Source organism: Ceratotherium simum, chromosome 33 (assembly GCF_057802395.1).
Source record: "Ceratotherium simum simum isolate JZ-2026a chromosome 33, ASM5780239v1, whole genome shotgun sequence".
In the NCBI taxonomy this organism is placed as follows: Eukaryota; Metazoa; Chordata; class Mammalia; order Perissodactyla; family Rhinocerotidae; genus Ceratotherium; species Ceratotherium simum.
The window spans coordinates 1,463,114-1,477,595 of NC_141932.1; the positions used below are offsets into that span (position 1 = coordinate 1,463,114).

At 42.9% G+C, this 14,482-nt stretch overlaps 1 protein-coding gene across 2 annotated transcripts; it reads left to right on the forward strand.

The window, feature by feature from the left end:
- Positions 1-420: 420 nt before the first annotated feature.
- Positions 421-13,790, forward strand: ZNF211 (zinc finger protein 211). 2 transcript variants are annotated; one of them, XM_087420984.1, is made up of 5 exons: positions 421-666; positions 1,283-1,321; positions 1,990-2,116; positions 10,715-10,837; positions 11,482-11,570. In XM_087420984.1, the coding sequence occupies exons 1-5, from the start codon at positions 634-636 to the stop codon at positions 11,505-11,507; spliced, it is 348 nt and encodes a 115-aa protein (XP_087277110.1). In that variant the 5' UTR covers positions 421-633; the 3' UTR covers positions 11,508-11,570. The 2 variants fall into 2 exon arrangements, with proteins under 2 accessions (XP_087277110.1, XP_087277109.1); XM_087420983.1 differs by lacking the exon at positions 11,482-11,570 and adding an exon at positions 11,825-13,790 and having other exon boundaries at positions 434-666.
- The last annotated feature ends 692 nt before the right edge of the window (positions 13,791-14,482 follow it).

Genomic DNA, 14,482 nt, shown 5'->3' on the forward strand with positions numbered 1-14,482 from the left:
TGCAATAAGGTAATGTTTATTCACTTCCAGCTATCAGTGGATGTCCACTGGAGTCAGCTTCATTGAGTCTGAAATAATGTCTAAACACTTAAGTGATTAGTAGCACTGAATACTTTTAAGAACACTTGAGAAACCCCAGAATTTGGCCTGCCACCCCTTCCCCTCGCAACAAGTAGAGTGAGGTCATTTCCCAGCAGCCTACCAGCGCTGCTAGGCCATTTCTTTAAGAGATTTTCTGTGCGGCCTCTAGGCCTTTGAGGCCGCGGGAACTACATTACCCAGAAAGCGAAGCGTTGAGCGGCAGCAGCACTCGTCCAATGAAATTCCAGAGAGGGGGCATTTCCGGGAGGGCGAACAGCCTTGAGGCGGGACTCCGGCGTTTTTCGTGGCGGTCATTGTAGCGGCTGTCAGGTCCGTTGGCCCGGGTGAGGAGCTCCGGCTCGGATCGCGAGGTGGGGCGCGAGGTCGCGGACAGAGAAGCCACAAGAGGAGGCGCTGTCACCGCTGCACAGGGCGGCTCTGAGGCTGGGCGACGCCGCCCGAGGGACCCGCGCCAGGGCCGGGAGAGGGACCGCCGTGCCCGGGTCCCCTCCTCTCCCGCCGCTCCCGGCCCCGCTCCGCCCCCAGAGTCCGATGGCGGCGGCCGCGCGGAGGGAGCCGGCTCAGGTCAGTGCTCGTGCTCCGCGCCCTCCCCGCCCTCAGCCCAGCCCAGCCCTAGAGCCCCGAGTGCGGGCACCGCTCACGGGCCGGCAGCCCAGGCCCCGGTGTCCGGGACGGGGAGGCGCTCGTGAGGCCTGTTTCTGAGAGCCGGGGTGACGGGTGTGGGAGAGGGTCCCAGGGGAGGGCCCGGCGGGGGAAAAGCCTGGAGGGGTGACTGAGCCGGGAACATCGGAGAAAATTGGGGTCCATGTTGGTTTCAGGGAACACAGTTTGGGTAGAGTCGCACCTGCAGTGGCGGGCTGAGGAGTTGCACTGTTCTTCTCAGGGCCCCGGGAGCCGTGGAGAATTTTGAGCAAAAAAGAAACATCATCTGAGTGAGGCTTTGAAAAATCCTGCAAAGAAAGTTCAGCAGAAGATCAGACTATAGAGGGCGACGAAAACATTAAGGCAGAGGAAACTTGAGTTGTATTCCAAGGACACACAACGGGCAAGGGGCAGCACAGAGGTTAGACAGTCCACCCGAGGTTACCTGGCTCTGGGGCCTGGCAGGAGTAGGGGGAAGGCCAGAGCCCGTGGAGCACCGCCATGGTCACATTCCTCTAAGACCTGCCTCTTCCCACAGGTTTCCGTGGCTGCAGAAGTGCTTGTGGAACCTACACAGGTAAGTGGAAGGTTGTCCCAGTCCTTCACTAGTCCCATCCCATACTTTCTCCAGATTTGTGGTGTCATGAGACTCTTCACCTGCTGCTCTCCCAGCCCTTGGGATTGAGGACCCCGGAGGATCCCCAAGCTCAGGGTCCTGAGTCTAGGCCAGGGGTTATGTGTTGTGGTTCCCGTTTGGGGCCATCAATGGGAAGAGGTGTGGAAGCTTATCACAAGAACAGGTACCAGTATGTGGAACTGCTGGAGGTGAGGCAGAGCTGGTTCAGGGAATTGCAGGTCCCCTTTCTTTCTGGTGAGAGCAAACTGTGGGGATGGGAATAGGGATGGGGATGGGGATGGGACGGGGGGCAGAAGTAAGGCTTGGAACCACTGCCTGTGAAGTTAGGCATCTATTCTGGAGACCATGGGAGCTCTAGATCAGAGGAGGGAGGTGATCTTATCTAGGTCTTAACAGGCTCCACCTGGTTGCAGAGTGGAAAACAGGGTGAACACAGTGATTAATGGGAGTGTGAGGAGAGATCAGACACCAATGGCATCAGGGTCTGGTATCTTCTCTGATTTGGGGATCTTGGGAGGAGGATGGACATGGGGTAGATGTGTGGTGAGATAGATTGTGGGTCTGCAGGAGTGAGGCCATTCATGGTTTCATTGTCTCTATCCTGGCAGGGAAGTGTGACCTTTGAGGATGTGGCCCTATATTTCTCCTGGGAGGAATGGGATCTCCTTGATGAGGCTCAGAGACGGCTGTACCATGATGTGATGCTGGAGAACTTTGCACTTACATCTTCGTTGGGTAAGGCCCTCACACCCACCCCCGTGCCCTGGTTGAGGCTCTGCCTTTCTGTTTTTCCCAGGGGCAGCTGTGTCTTTCTTGCTTGTGAACCGTGGGCACTGCTTCCTTCCCCTGTTCTCTGGGTAGGTGCTGTGGTTACTAGGGCTTGGCTGAGTGCATCCCTATTTCTCTTCCCTTATCGTCCCAGTGCCTGCTTCCCCAAAGCCTCACAGGGCAGGATTTGGGATCAGTAGTCTTGAGGTCAGCCTAATGGATCCCACGTGGTAACTACTTTCAAAGACTGTTCTTGCCAGATCCTCCTCTAAGGTTCTTTTCCCTTTTTTCTAATTGTGGTAAAGTATACCTAACAAGAAATTTATCATATCTAAGTTGCATTTAGTGCATTCTCATTGTTGTGTAACCATCACAATCATGCTAAAATTGTAACACATAATTTGAATTTATGCAAACTTACCTTCAATAATAATTTTTTTAAAATCTCTGCTTCTATACAGCTTCATCTCCACCTCTTTCAGTTATTAAGGTCACAAAATTACATCTTTATATGTTGTGTGTCCAAAAACTTAGACTAATAATTGTTTTTCATGTATTAATATCTTAAATAATGTAGAAAATAAGAAGCAGCATTATAGAATCAAGTTACAATAAAACCAGCTTTTATAATTGTGAATGTTTTTAACTTTATCAGAGATCTTTATTTTTTCAAATGGCTTTCGGTTATTATCCAGTGTCCTTTCATTTTAACCTGAAGGACTCCCTTTAGTATTTCTTGCAGGACATGTCTAGCAGTAAAGAATTTCCTCAGTGTTTGTCTGTGATGCCTTAATTTCCCCATTTTTGAGGGATAGTTTTGCTTGATAAAGGATTCTTAGTTGACATTTTTTTTTTCTTCAGCACTTTGAATTTGTCAACCCACTGCCTTCTGGCCTCCATGGTTTCTAATGAAAAATATGCTGATAATGTTATTGGGGGTCTCTTGTATGTGATGAGTCACTTCTGTCTTGCTGCTTTCAAGATTTTCTCTTTGCTTTTGGCTTTTGACACTTTGATTATAGTGAGCCACTGTGAGTCTCTGAGTTTATTCTGCTTGTATTTCGCCTAGATTCTTAGATGTTAATATTCGTGTCTTTCATCACATTTGGCAAGTTTTCAGCCATTATTTCTTCAAATAATCTGTCTGCCCTTTCATCTGTCTTCTCTGAACTACCACTTTGCTTGTATTGGTCCATCTGATAGTATCCTTATGCTCTGTTCAGTTTTGTTGAATTTTTTGTTTTTACGTAAGATTTGATATCTTCAAGTTCACTGATTGTTTTTTCTGCCTGCTCAAATCTGCTATTGAATCCCTCTAATGAATTTTTTCATTCAGTTACTATACTTCTCAGCTCCAGAATTTCTTTTTTGGTTCTTTTTTTATGTTTTCTATCTCTTTCTTGACATTTTCATTTTGTTAGCGCAACGTTTTCTTGACTTTGTCCACATTTTCATATACTTCTCCGACGTCTTTTAGACAGTGCTTTTAAAGTCTTTGTCTCATAAGTGTACCATCGGTCCTTCTCAAGGACAGTTTCTCTTTTTTTTTAATTTTACTTTATTGAGGTCATATTGGTTTATAACACTGTGTAATTTCAGATGTACATTATTATATATCAGTTTCTGTATAGCCTACATTGTGCTCACCAGCAGTAGTCTAGTTTTTATCCCTCACCATACATATGTGCCCCTTTAACCCCTTTGCCCACACTCTGGTGGTGGTAACCTTTCCCCTCTGGTAACTACTAATTTCTCTTTATCCATGTATTTGTTTATCTTCCACATATAAATGAAATTATACAGTGTTCGTCTTTCTCTGTCTGGCTTATTTCATTTAACATAATATCATCAAGGTCCATCCATGTTGTTGCAAATGGGACAATTTTATCTTTTTTATGGCTGAGTAGTATTGTGTTGTATATATGTACCACATGTCTTTATACATTCATTATTTAATGGGCATGTGGGTTGCTTCCATGTCTTGGCTATTGTGTATAGTGCTACAAAGAACATAGGGGTGCATATGTCTCTTTGTATTGTTGATTTCGTATTCTTTGGATAAATGCCTAGTAGTGGGATAGCCGAGTTGTATGGTATTTCTATTTTTAATTTTTTGAGAAATTTCCATACTATTTTCCATAGTAGCTGCACCAGTTTGCATTCCCACAGCAGTGTATGCACATCCTCTCCAACACTTATTATTTCTCGTCTTGTTAATTACACACATTCTGAAGGGTGTGAGGTGATATCTCTTTGTAATTTTCATTTACATTTCCCTAATAGTGATGTTGAACATCTTTTTGTGTACCTGTTGGCCATCTGTATATTTTCTTTGGAAAAATGTCTGTTCATATCTTCTGCCCATTTTTTCATCAGGTTGTTTGTCTTTTTGTTGTTGAGTCATATGAGTTCTTTATATATTTTGGAGATTAACCCTTTGTAAGATATGTGATTTGTAAATATTTTCTCCCAGTTGTTGGGTTGGCTTTTCATTTTGTTCATGATTTCCTTTGCCTTGCAGAAGCTTTTTAGTCTGATGTAGTGCCATTTGTTTATTTTTTCTTTTGTTTCCCTTGCCTGAGTAGACATGGTATTCGAAAAGATGCTGCTGAGACTGATGTTAAAGAGTGTACTGCCTATCTTTTCTTCTAGGAGTTTTATAGTTTTAGGTGTTACTTTCAAGTCTTTAATCCATTTTGAGTTAATTTTTGTGTGTGGTGTAACATAATGGTCAACTTTCATTCTTTTGCATGTGGCTGTCGTTTTCCCAACACCACTTATTGAAGAGACTTTCCTTTCTCCATTGTGTGTTCTTGGCTCCTTTGTCAAACATTAGCTGTCCAGAAATATGTGGTTTTATTTCTGGGTTTTCAATTCTGTTCCATTGATCTGTTTTTGTGCCAGTACCATGCTGTTTTGATTATTATAGCTTTGTAGTATATTTCGAAGTCAGGGGTTACGATGCCTCTAGCTTGGTTCTTTTTTCTCAGGGTTGCTTTGGCTATTCAGGGTCTTTAGTTGCCCCATATGAATTTTAGAATTCTTTGTTCTATTTCCGTGAAGAACGTCATTGAGATTCTGATTGGGATTACAGTGAATCTGTAGGTTTCTTTAGGTAATATGGACATTTTAACTAGGTTTATTCTTCCAATCCATGAGCATGGAATATCTTTCCATTTCCTTGAGTCTTTTTCAGTTTCTTTCAGTAATGTCTTACAGTTTTCAGTGTATAGCTCTTTCACCTCCTTGGTTAAATTTCTACCTAGATATTTTATTCTTTTTGTTAGCAGTTGTAAATGGGATTGTATTCTTGACTTCTCTTTCTGCTAGTTCGTTGTTAGTGTATTGAAATGCAACTGATTTTTGTAGATTGATTTTGTATTCTGCAACTTTGCTGTAGTTGTTGATTATTTCTAATAGCTTTCTGGTGGCTTCTTTAGGGTGTTCTATCTATAGAATCATGTTGTCCACAAACAACAAGAGTTTTATTTTTTCTTTTCCAGTTTGGATACCTTTTATTTTCTTTTTCATGCCTAATTGATCTAGCAAAACCTCCAGTACTACGTTGAATAGGAGTGGTGAGAGTAGCTACCCTTGTCTTTTTCCTGTTCTCTGAGGGATGGCTTTTAGTTTTTCACCATTAAGTATAATGTTGGCTGTGGGTTTGTCATATATGGCCTTTATTAAGTTGAGTTACCTCTATACCCATTTTGTTGACAGTTTTTATCATAAACGGGTGTTTGATCTTGTCAATTACTTGCTCTGCATTTATTGAAATGATCATGTGATTTTTATTCCTCGTTGTATTAATGTGGTGTATCACATTGATTGATTTGCAGATGTTGAACCCTCTCTGTGTTCCTGGTATAAATCCCACTTGATCATGGTGTATGATCCTTTTAATGTATTGTTGTATTCAATTTGCCAATATTTTGTTGAGGATTTTTGCATCTGTGTTCATCAGCGATATTGGCCTGTAGTTTTCCTTCTTTGTGTTGTCCTTGTCAGGTTTTGGTATCACGGTGATGTTGACCTCATCGAATGAGTTAGGAAGCATTCCCTCTTCTTCAATTTTTTGGAATAGTTAGAGAAGGATAAGTATTAAATTTTCGAATGTTTGGTAGAATTTTCCAGAGAAGCCATCTGGCCCTGAACTTCTATATTTTGGGAGGTTTTTGATTACTGTTTCAATCTCTTTACTTAAGATTGGTCTATTCAGATTCTCTATTTCTTCTTGATTTAGTTTTGGGAGGTTGCATGAGTCTAAGAATTTGTCCATTTTTTCCTTGGTTATCCATTTTGGCATATAGTTTTTCATAGTATTTTCTTATAATCCTTTGTATTTCTGTGGTTTCCCTTGTAATTTCTCCTCTTTCATTTTTAGTTTTATTTATTTGAGGCTTCTCTTTTTTCCTTAGTGCTTCTGTCTAAGGGTTTGTCAGTTTTGTTTATCTTCTCAAACAGGCAGCTCCTAGTTTCATTGATCCTTTCTATTGTTTTTTTTAGTCTCTATTTCATTTATTTCTGCTCTAATTTTTATTATTTTCCTCCATCTGCGGACTTTGGGCTTTGTTTGTTCTTCTTTTTCTAGTTCTGTTAGGTGTAGTTTAAGATTACTTGAGATTTTTCTTGTTTGTCGAGGTAGTTCTGTATTGCAATAAATTTTCCTCTTGGGACCGCTTTTGCTGCATCCCATAAGAGTTGCTATGTTGTGTTTTCATTTTCATTTGTCTCCAGGTATTTTTGATTCCTCGTTCGATTTCATCATTGATCCCCTGATTGCTCAGTAGCATGTTGTTTAGTCTCCACATATTTGTGACTTTCTCAGCCTTTTTGTTGTAGTTGATTTCTAGTTTCATAGTGTTGTGGTTGGAAAAGATGCTTGATATGATTTCAGTCTTCTTAAATTTATTGAGGCTTGTCTCATTTCCCAGCATATGGTCTATCTTTGAGAATGTACCATGTGCACTTGAGAAGAATGTGTATTCTGCTATTTTTGGATGGAACGTTCTATATATATCTATTAAGTCCATCTGGTCTAGTATTTCATTTAAGGTCTCTGTTTCCTTGTTGATTTTCTGTCTGGTTGATCTATCCATTGATGTAAGTGGGGTGTTGAGGTCCCCTACTATTATTGTGTTGTTGTCAGTTTCTCTCTTTAGGTACGTTAATAGTTGCTTCATATACTTTGGTGGTTCTGTGTTACGTGCATATATGTTCATAAGTGTTATGTCCTCTTGGTGGAATGTCCCTTTTATCATTATATACTGCTCCTCTTTGTCACTCATTGTCTTTTTTATCTTGAAATGTACTTTGTCTAAGTATGGCAACACCTGTTTTCTTTTGTTTGCCATTAGCTTGGAGTATAGTCTTCCATCCCTTCACTGTCAGCTTATGTTTGTCTTTAGAGCTGAGATGTGTTTCCTGGAGGCAGCATATTGTTGGGTCTTGTTTTTTAATCCATCCAGCCACTCTGTCTTTTGACTGGAGAATTCAATCCATTTACATTTATAGTGATTATTGATATATGAGGGCTTAATACTGCCATTTTATCTCTAGTTTTGCGTTCTTCCGTATTTCTATTATTTCTTTTCCCTTGTATTTTTCACTGCCATTTCAGTTTTGTGGTTTTCTCTAATGGTTTTCTCAGTTTTTTCTTTATTTATGATTTGTGACTGTGCTCTGATTTTTTTGTTTAGTGGTTACCATGATTTTTGTATGAAAGATCTCAAAGATGAGATAGTCCATTTTCTGATAGTCTCTTATTTCCATTAGTCTAAGCACTTTCCATCCCTTTCCTCTTCCCCTCTGAGTTTTTGTTGTCATAAATTGTCCTTTTCTTTCTGTTGTGAGTTTGTGATTAAATTATTGTGTTTATAGTTATGTGTGATGCTTTCCTTCCCATTATCTTTTACGTTATAATTGTTTACTAACCTCTTCTGATATGGAGCTTCAACTTTCTGATTCTGTCTGTCTGTTTATTGGCTTGCTCAAGGTTTTGTAAACCTTTGCTTTTTAGTTTCAGGTGGGAGGGCTCCTTCCAACGTGTCTTGTAAGGCAGGCCTAGTGTTGATTAACTCCCTCAGCTTTTGTTTATCTGGGAAAGCTTTTGTTTCTCTATCGTATCTGAAGGATAGTTTCCCTGGATAGAGTGTTCTTGGCTCTTGGCTGAAATTTTATGTCTTTCAGTATTTTGAATATATCATTCCATTCTCTCCTAGCCTATAAGGTTTCTGCTGAGAAATCCACTGAAAGCCTGGTAGGGGTTTCTTTTAGGTTGTTTTCTTCTCCCTTGCGGCCCTTCATATTCTTTCTTTGTCATTGATTTTTGCCAGTTTTAATAGTATATGCCATGGAGAAGATCTTTTTGCATTGATGTCATTAGACGTATTGGCTTCATGTACTGGTAAGTCCAGTTTCTTCCCCAGGTTTGGGAAGTTCTCAGCCATTATTTCTTTGAACAAGCTTTCTGCTCCTTTATCCCTCTCTTCTCCCTCTGGAATCCCCATAATGTTTATATTTCTTTTTCTACTTGTCAGATATTTCTCGAATAATTTTTTCACTTTTTTTAAATCTTAGTTCTCTCTCCTCATCTATCTGAAGTATTTGTGTATTTCTATTCTCTAAATCACTAATTTTGTCTTCCATGATATCAGCTCTGTTTTTTGTGGTTTCTAGATTATTTTTAATCATTAATTTTGTTCTTCTGTTTAGTTTTTTTTTAGAGGTTCAATCTCTCTGGTGAAGTATTCCTTCTGCTCATTAATTTTATTTCTGAGCTCATTGAACTGTCTTTCTGAGTTTTCTTGTAAATTCTTGAGTTACTTTATGACAACTATTTTGAATTCTTTTTCATTTAGATTCTAAATTTCTGTGCATTCAGAATTGATTTCTGGAAATGTCATTTTTCTTCTGCTCTGAAGTGTTTCTGTAGTTCTGCATGGTGTTTAATGAACTGATCCTTTGCTGGTGCTTTTGTGGTAGTATCACGTCACAGATTCCACCTGCCACCACTGTGGGGGGCAAGAGCTGTGTTTTCTGATCTCGCCTCGTCTGCTGGAAGTTGTGCCAGTAGGGCTGCTCTGTGTTTGTGTGCCCTGGCCACAGCTGTTTGGCGGGTCATGCACGCACGTGTTGGTGGGGCCTCTGTGCTCCCCTCTGGGTTGCTCTCATGCAGGTGGGACCACTGCACTTGGCAGGGGAGTGTCTGAGCTGCTGTACTTGCCAGGAGGGCAGAGGCGCTTTCTTTAGTGTGGGGGCCAGCTCTGCACTTGTGAGCAGCTCAGCTGAGCTCCTGCACTTGGTGAGTGGGGTCTCTCTTGCAGGCTGAGCTGCCACCACTTGGCGAGGAGCATTCCCATGGGTGGGGCTTCCATGGCACAGTGGGCACTCCCATGGGCTGGGCCACCAATCTGGAAGCATTAGCATGCAGTCTGGGCTGCCCCAGTCTCCTCTTACAGTCACGCTGACCACTGTGTGAGGACCTGTGACCTGGATCACTGCTACTGGGGAGGGAGAGGGGTCCGCTCACCCAATTCCACTGCTTCCCAGGGATCCAGTCCACCCACGTTCAGATGTATGGCTGCATGGATCTCTCAGGCATCCTATTGTGCTCAGTCGGCAATCCTCTGTTGGTTAATAAATGTCCATTTAGTTGTAACTTAGAGGGGAGAAACAAAGGAAACTACTCACTCCGCCGTGATGTTGATGTCACTCTACAGTTTCTCTTGATCTAGGTTTTTCCTTAGAATGGGCCATACTTTCCTGTTGCTCTTTATGTCCTGTGATTTTTGGTTGAAAACTGGACATTTGTGTCTTGTGATGTGGTAACTCAAGAAATCCAATCCTCTCCCCTTCTTACGGTTTGCTGTTGGGTTTTGTTGTTTGTTTTTTTAATGGTCCTAAGGTGTCTCTGTGCTGGAGATTAATGTGAGCTGTAAACATAAGGTCTTTAGACGGGTATTCTGACCCTGCGACTTTCCCTGGGCATGCAGGGTGACTTTCTAAATTCCGCCATATAAATGATTGGTTTTGATTATCATAGTTGTTGAATTTATCGCTCCCAAAAGTGGAATAAAAGAAAAATTAAGGGAGAGGAGGTGGAGGGGATAGATGCTTGCCCTTTACGTCCTCTGAAATCAGAGCACAGGTCCCTGATATTTAGAAGATAGGGTCCTTATTGCGCACCCTGGCTCCTGCAAGCTGCTCCAGGAACATGTGCATGGTTGCCTGCCCTGGGGCTTAGAGTTAGGGAATTGGGTGAGTTGGGGGATGTATAACCAGTACCATGGTAAGAGCTGAAATTGACCAAAATTAAATCAATTTAGCATGTTGCCAGCCTTTAGTAGACTCAAGAGTTGTAAAATAATTACATTAGATTGATTCTGCCAGTGCACTGTTGTCCAGGCGGAGAGACAGATTCCTGGTGTTTATAATCTGCCATCTTTCCTGTAGCTGTGCTTGGAAGTGCTTCATATACTATTAAAATATCTTTGTTGTGATCTGTTGTGTGCTGAGTTGTTCTGGTCCAGTACTGGCCACTGACCTGTCCTGTCTTTCCCTTAGGATTTGGATCCTCCAGGCCCCATGCAATGGCTCAGCTGGGCATAGAGAAAGAGTCCTCTGTGCTTCACAGGATGGACATGACTCCAGTATCAGTGGGATGGGCTCACAAGGGGCCTGACCCAGGTAAGTGGCGACGGGGGGGAGAACATGACATCAGGGCTGTATTCATATCATCCCAGGAACTTGTCCTGCCTTTTTTTTTTTTTGTGAGGAACATCAGTCCTGAGCTAACATCCATGTCAATCCTTCTCTTTCTGCTGAGGAAGACCGGCCCTGAGCTAACATCTATTGTCAATCCTCCTCCTTTTTTTCCCTTTTTCTCCCCAAAGCCCTAGTAGATAGATGTATGTCATAGTTGCACATCTTTCTAGTTGCTGTATGTGGGACGCTGCCTCAGCATGGCTGGACAAGCGGTGCGTCGGTGCGTGCCTGGGATCCGAACCTGGGCTGCCAGTAGTGGAGCGTGCACACTTAACCATTAAGCCATGGGGCTGGCCCCTGTCCTGCCTGACTTGTGTTTTGGTGCCACTGCCAGTGGCCACACCTCACTTCTGTCTTCCCTTCTCCTTTCTTGACACTGTGCCAATTTGTTCTTTCTACTAGTCATTTTTATTCTGACTCCAGCTCAGCGCTAATCCCCACTCTCCAGACTGCTTATCTCACTTACTTCTCACACTATGCCCTCCACAGTGCTCTCCAACATTGTTGCATCCTGAAATGTGCCCATGTCTTTTAATAATCCTTGAACACCTGTTATTTTGTTCCAGTCAGATTTTCCTGGGCCTGGACATAGACTTCTGCACAGCATCACATGTCACTAGCAGATGTAGTGCTGCTAAAAGCCATTGACAGAAGTGTGAGTTCTAGAATGTGCCTTTCACCCCGGGCTACACACCTTTGCTTTCTGTCCTCTGCCTGGTAGGCCTGTCCGATTCTGTGACTTTAGGGACCCAGTAGTGCACAACTGCTTCCTCAGTCAGACCCCAACTCCGTTTTACTGAAAACAATCCCAAGGACTTGTTCTTGAACCTGTCACATGTGCATTTCTGATGGTTTTTCCCTCTCCCAGTAAAATCAATGTGTTCTTCACCGTCACTTCTTTGCTTTCAGGTTGTTGGCATAGAGTGGAAGATGGACATGCACCTTCTGAACAGAGCATTTGTGTACAAGGAGTGTCACAAGTCAGGACTCTTAAGGCAGGTTCATCATCCCAGGAGGCCCAGCCCTTTGAGATGTGTGGCCCGATCTTGAGAGACACTTTGCACATGGCTGAGTACCAGAGAACATATCTTAGGCAGAAAACATACACATGTGGGAAACAATTCTGTGTTGCTGCCAACCTTCAACAGGGGCAGCACATTAGAGAGAAACCCTTCAGAAGTTATGTGGACAGAGCTTCGTTTATAAAGAGCTGCACAGTCCATGTATCAGGGAAGTCCCTTACATGTGAGGAGATTGGGAAGGACTTTTTAGCCAGCATAGGGTTTATCTATCAACATCTCACTCACACTGGGGAGAAGCCAAACAATAATGAGTATGAGTCTGGCTGTCACAGTGGAAAAAGTCATCACAACTGGGGAGAATGCAAGACAGCCTTCAGCTACACAGACACACTTGAGCAGGACCAGAGAGTCCTCACCAGAGAAGGGCTTTATGAGTGCAGCAAATGTGGAAAAGCCTGCACCCGAAGATGTAACCTCATTCAGCACCAGAAAGTTCACAGTGGAGAAAGGCCTTATGAATGCAATGAATGTGGAAAATTTTTTACTTACTACTCCAGCTTCGTTATACATCGGAGAGTTCACACTGGAGAAAGGCCTTATGAGTGTGGTGAATGTGGGAAATCCTTTAGCCAAAGCTACAGCCTCAATAGCCATAGGAAAGTTCACACTGGAGAAAAGCCTTATGAGTGCAGGGAATGTGGAAAATCTTTTAGCCAAAGGTCCAACCTCATTCAGCATCAGAGAGTTCACACTGGAGAAAGGCCTTATGAGTGCAGTGAATGTGGGAAATCCTTTAGCCAAAACTTCAGCCTCATTTACCACCAGAGAGTTCATACTGGAGAAAGGCCTCATCATTGCAGTGAATGTGGAAAATCCTTTAGCCGAAGCTCCAGCCTCATTCACCACAGGAGACTACACACTGGAGAAAGGCCTTATGAGTGCAGTAAATGCGGGAAATCCTTTAAGCAAAGCTCCAGCTTCAGTTCACATCGGAAAGTCCACACAGGAGAAAGGCCTTATGAGTGTGGGGAATGTGGAAAATCCTTTAGCCATAGCTCTAACCTCAAGAACCACTGGAGAGTCCACACTGGAGAAAGACCTATTGAGTGCAGTGAATGTGGGAAATCTTTTAGCTGCAAATCTAACCTTGTTAAACACCTGAGAGTTCACACTGGAGAAAGGCCTTATGAGTGTGGGGAATGTGGAAAATCCTTTAGCCAAAGCTCCAGCCTCGTTCAACACCGGAGAGTTCACACTGGAAAAAGGCGTTATGAGTGCAGTGAATGTGGGAAATCCTTTAGCTGCAAATCTGACCTCATTCTACACCAGAGACTTCACACTGGAGAAAAGCTTTAGATGTACAGAGGATGTGCAGTTTCCTTTTAATATAATTACACTAGAGGACAGAACTTATGAGGGAGCCATCTACATTAGTTAAAGCCAGTACATTTGAAAATCGACAGTGAGGAGATTCTGCTTAAGTTTTTGACACGTGGGAATCTTTAAGGAGCTGTTACACTTTCTAACCTGCCCAGGGCTCTTGCCAGATTTATATCACTGCCAGTTTCTATGGCAGAATTTGTTCCACCTCTGCCACCTGACAGGTCCACACAGTGTGCATCGGTTACCACCCCAGTGTGCTCAGGGAAACTGGCCTCTATCCCCTCCCCAATTGCTAGAAGATATCCTGAATTCTCTTGGTGACTTTTCAATAAGGACTACATTTTCAAGGACATGTCTGTTTCACGTGACACTTATCTTGGGTTTTCCCAGCCCCCAAGTCACCAACCTGGGAACTGCCTGCCTCGTATTGCTTTGTTTTTTCAGTAATAAAGACATTATTGTTTATGCCACCTTTGATCTTGGGGTTCTATTCACTGTGTGAGGTGTTTTGAAAACAATTGGGCTCTGCCAGCATTAAGGAGTGAACACCTTTTGTGGTGGTCCAATGCTTTGTGTGCCTCAGAGACAACAGTATGATGGAAAAATATACCTCTCCTTCCATTTTTGGCTTAATTTACATTGGTACTCAAGATCTCCTAGGAAAGACTGCAGGGCTTTGTGATCCTAATTTGTGGACTGGGGGTCAGGTTGTTTTGTGGGGTCAGAGAACACCCTGAGGAGTCACAAAGTTGTGACAACCTCCACTGCTTCTGGGAACAACATGAATTGTTCTTCTTGTTTCTGGTGGCTATCACATAATGCTCAGCATGTTGAGGGGAATCTCTCTGGGGAATCTCTACCCCAGGTCCTGTAAGGAGCCGTGTGTCCTGATACCCAGAATTCACTAGGCTACTGTCACTGTAAGACTCCAGGGTCTTGGGGGAACCATAATTGGTACAGTAACACTGGAGTGGAGGAGACTGCAGTAGATGGAACGTGTCCCTTCTAAAATTATATCAAAAAATACTCCAGTTACTGTGACTGTTAACTGTGTGCACAGAAATTCTCAGGACCTCCAGGCATGTGTATCTTTTGTAGTTGAGGTCGTCAAAGAAAATAAAGCTGTTGGTTTTGTGGATTCCCTTAGCCTTTCTGGGATGTT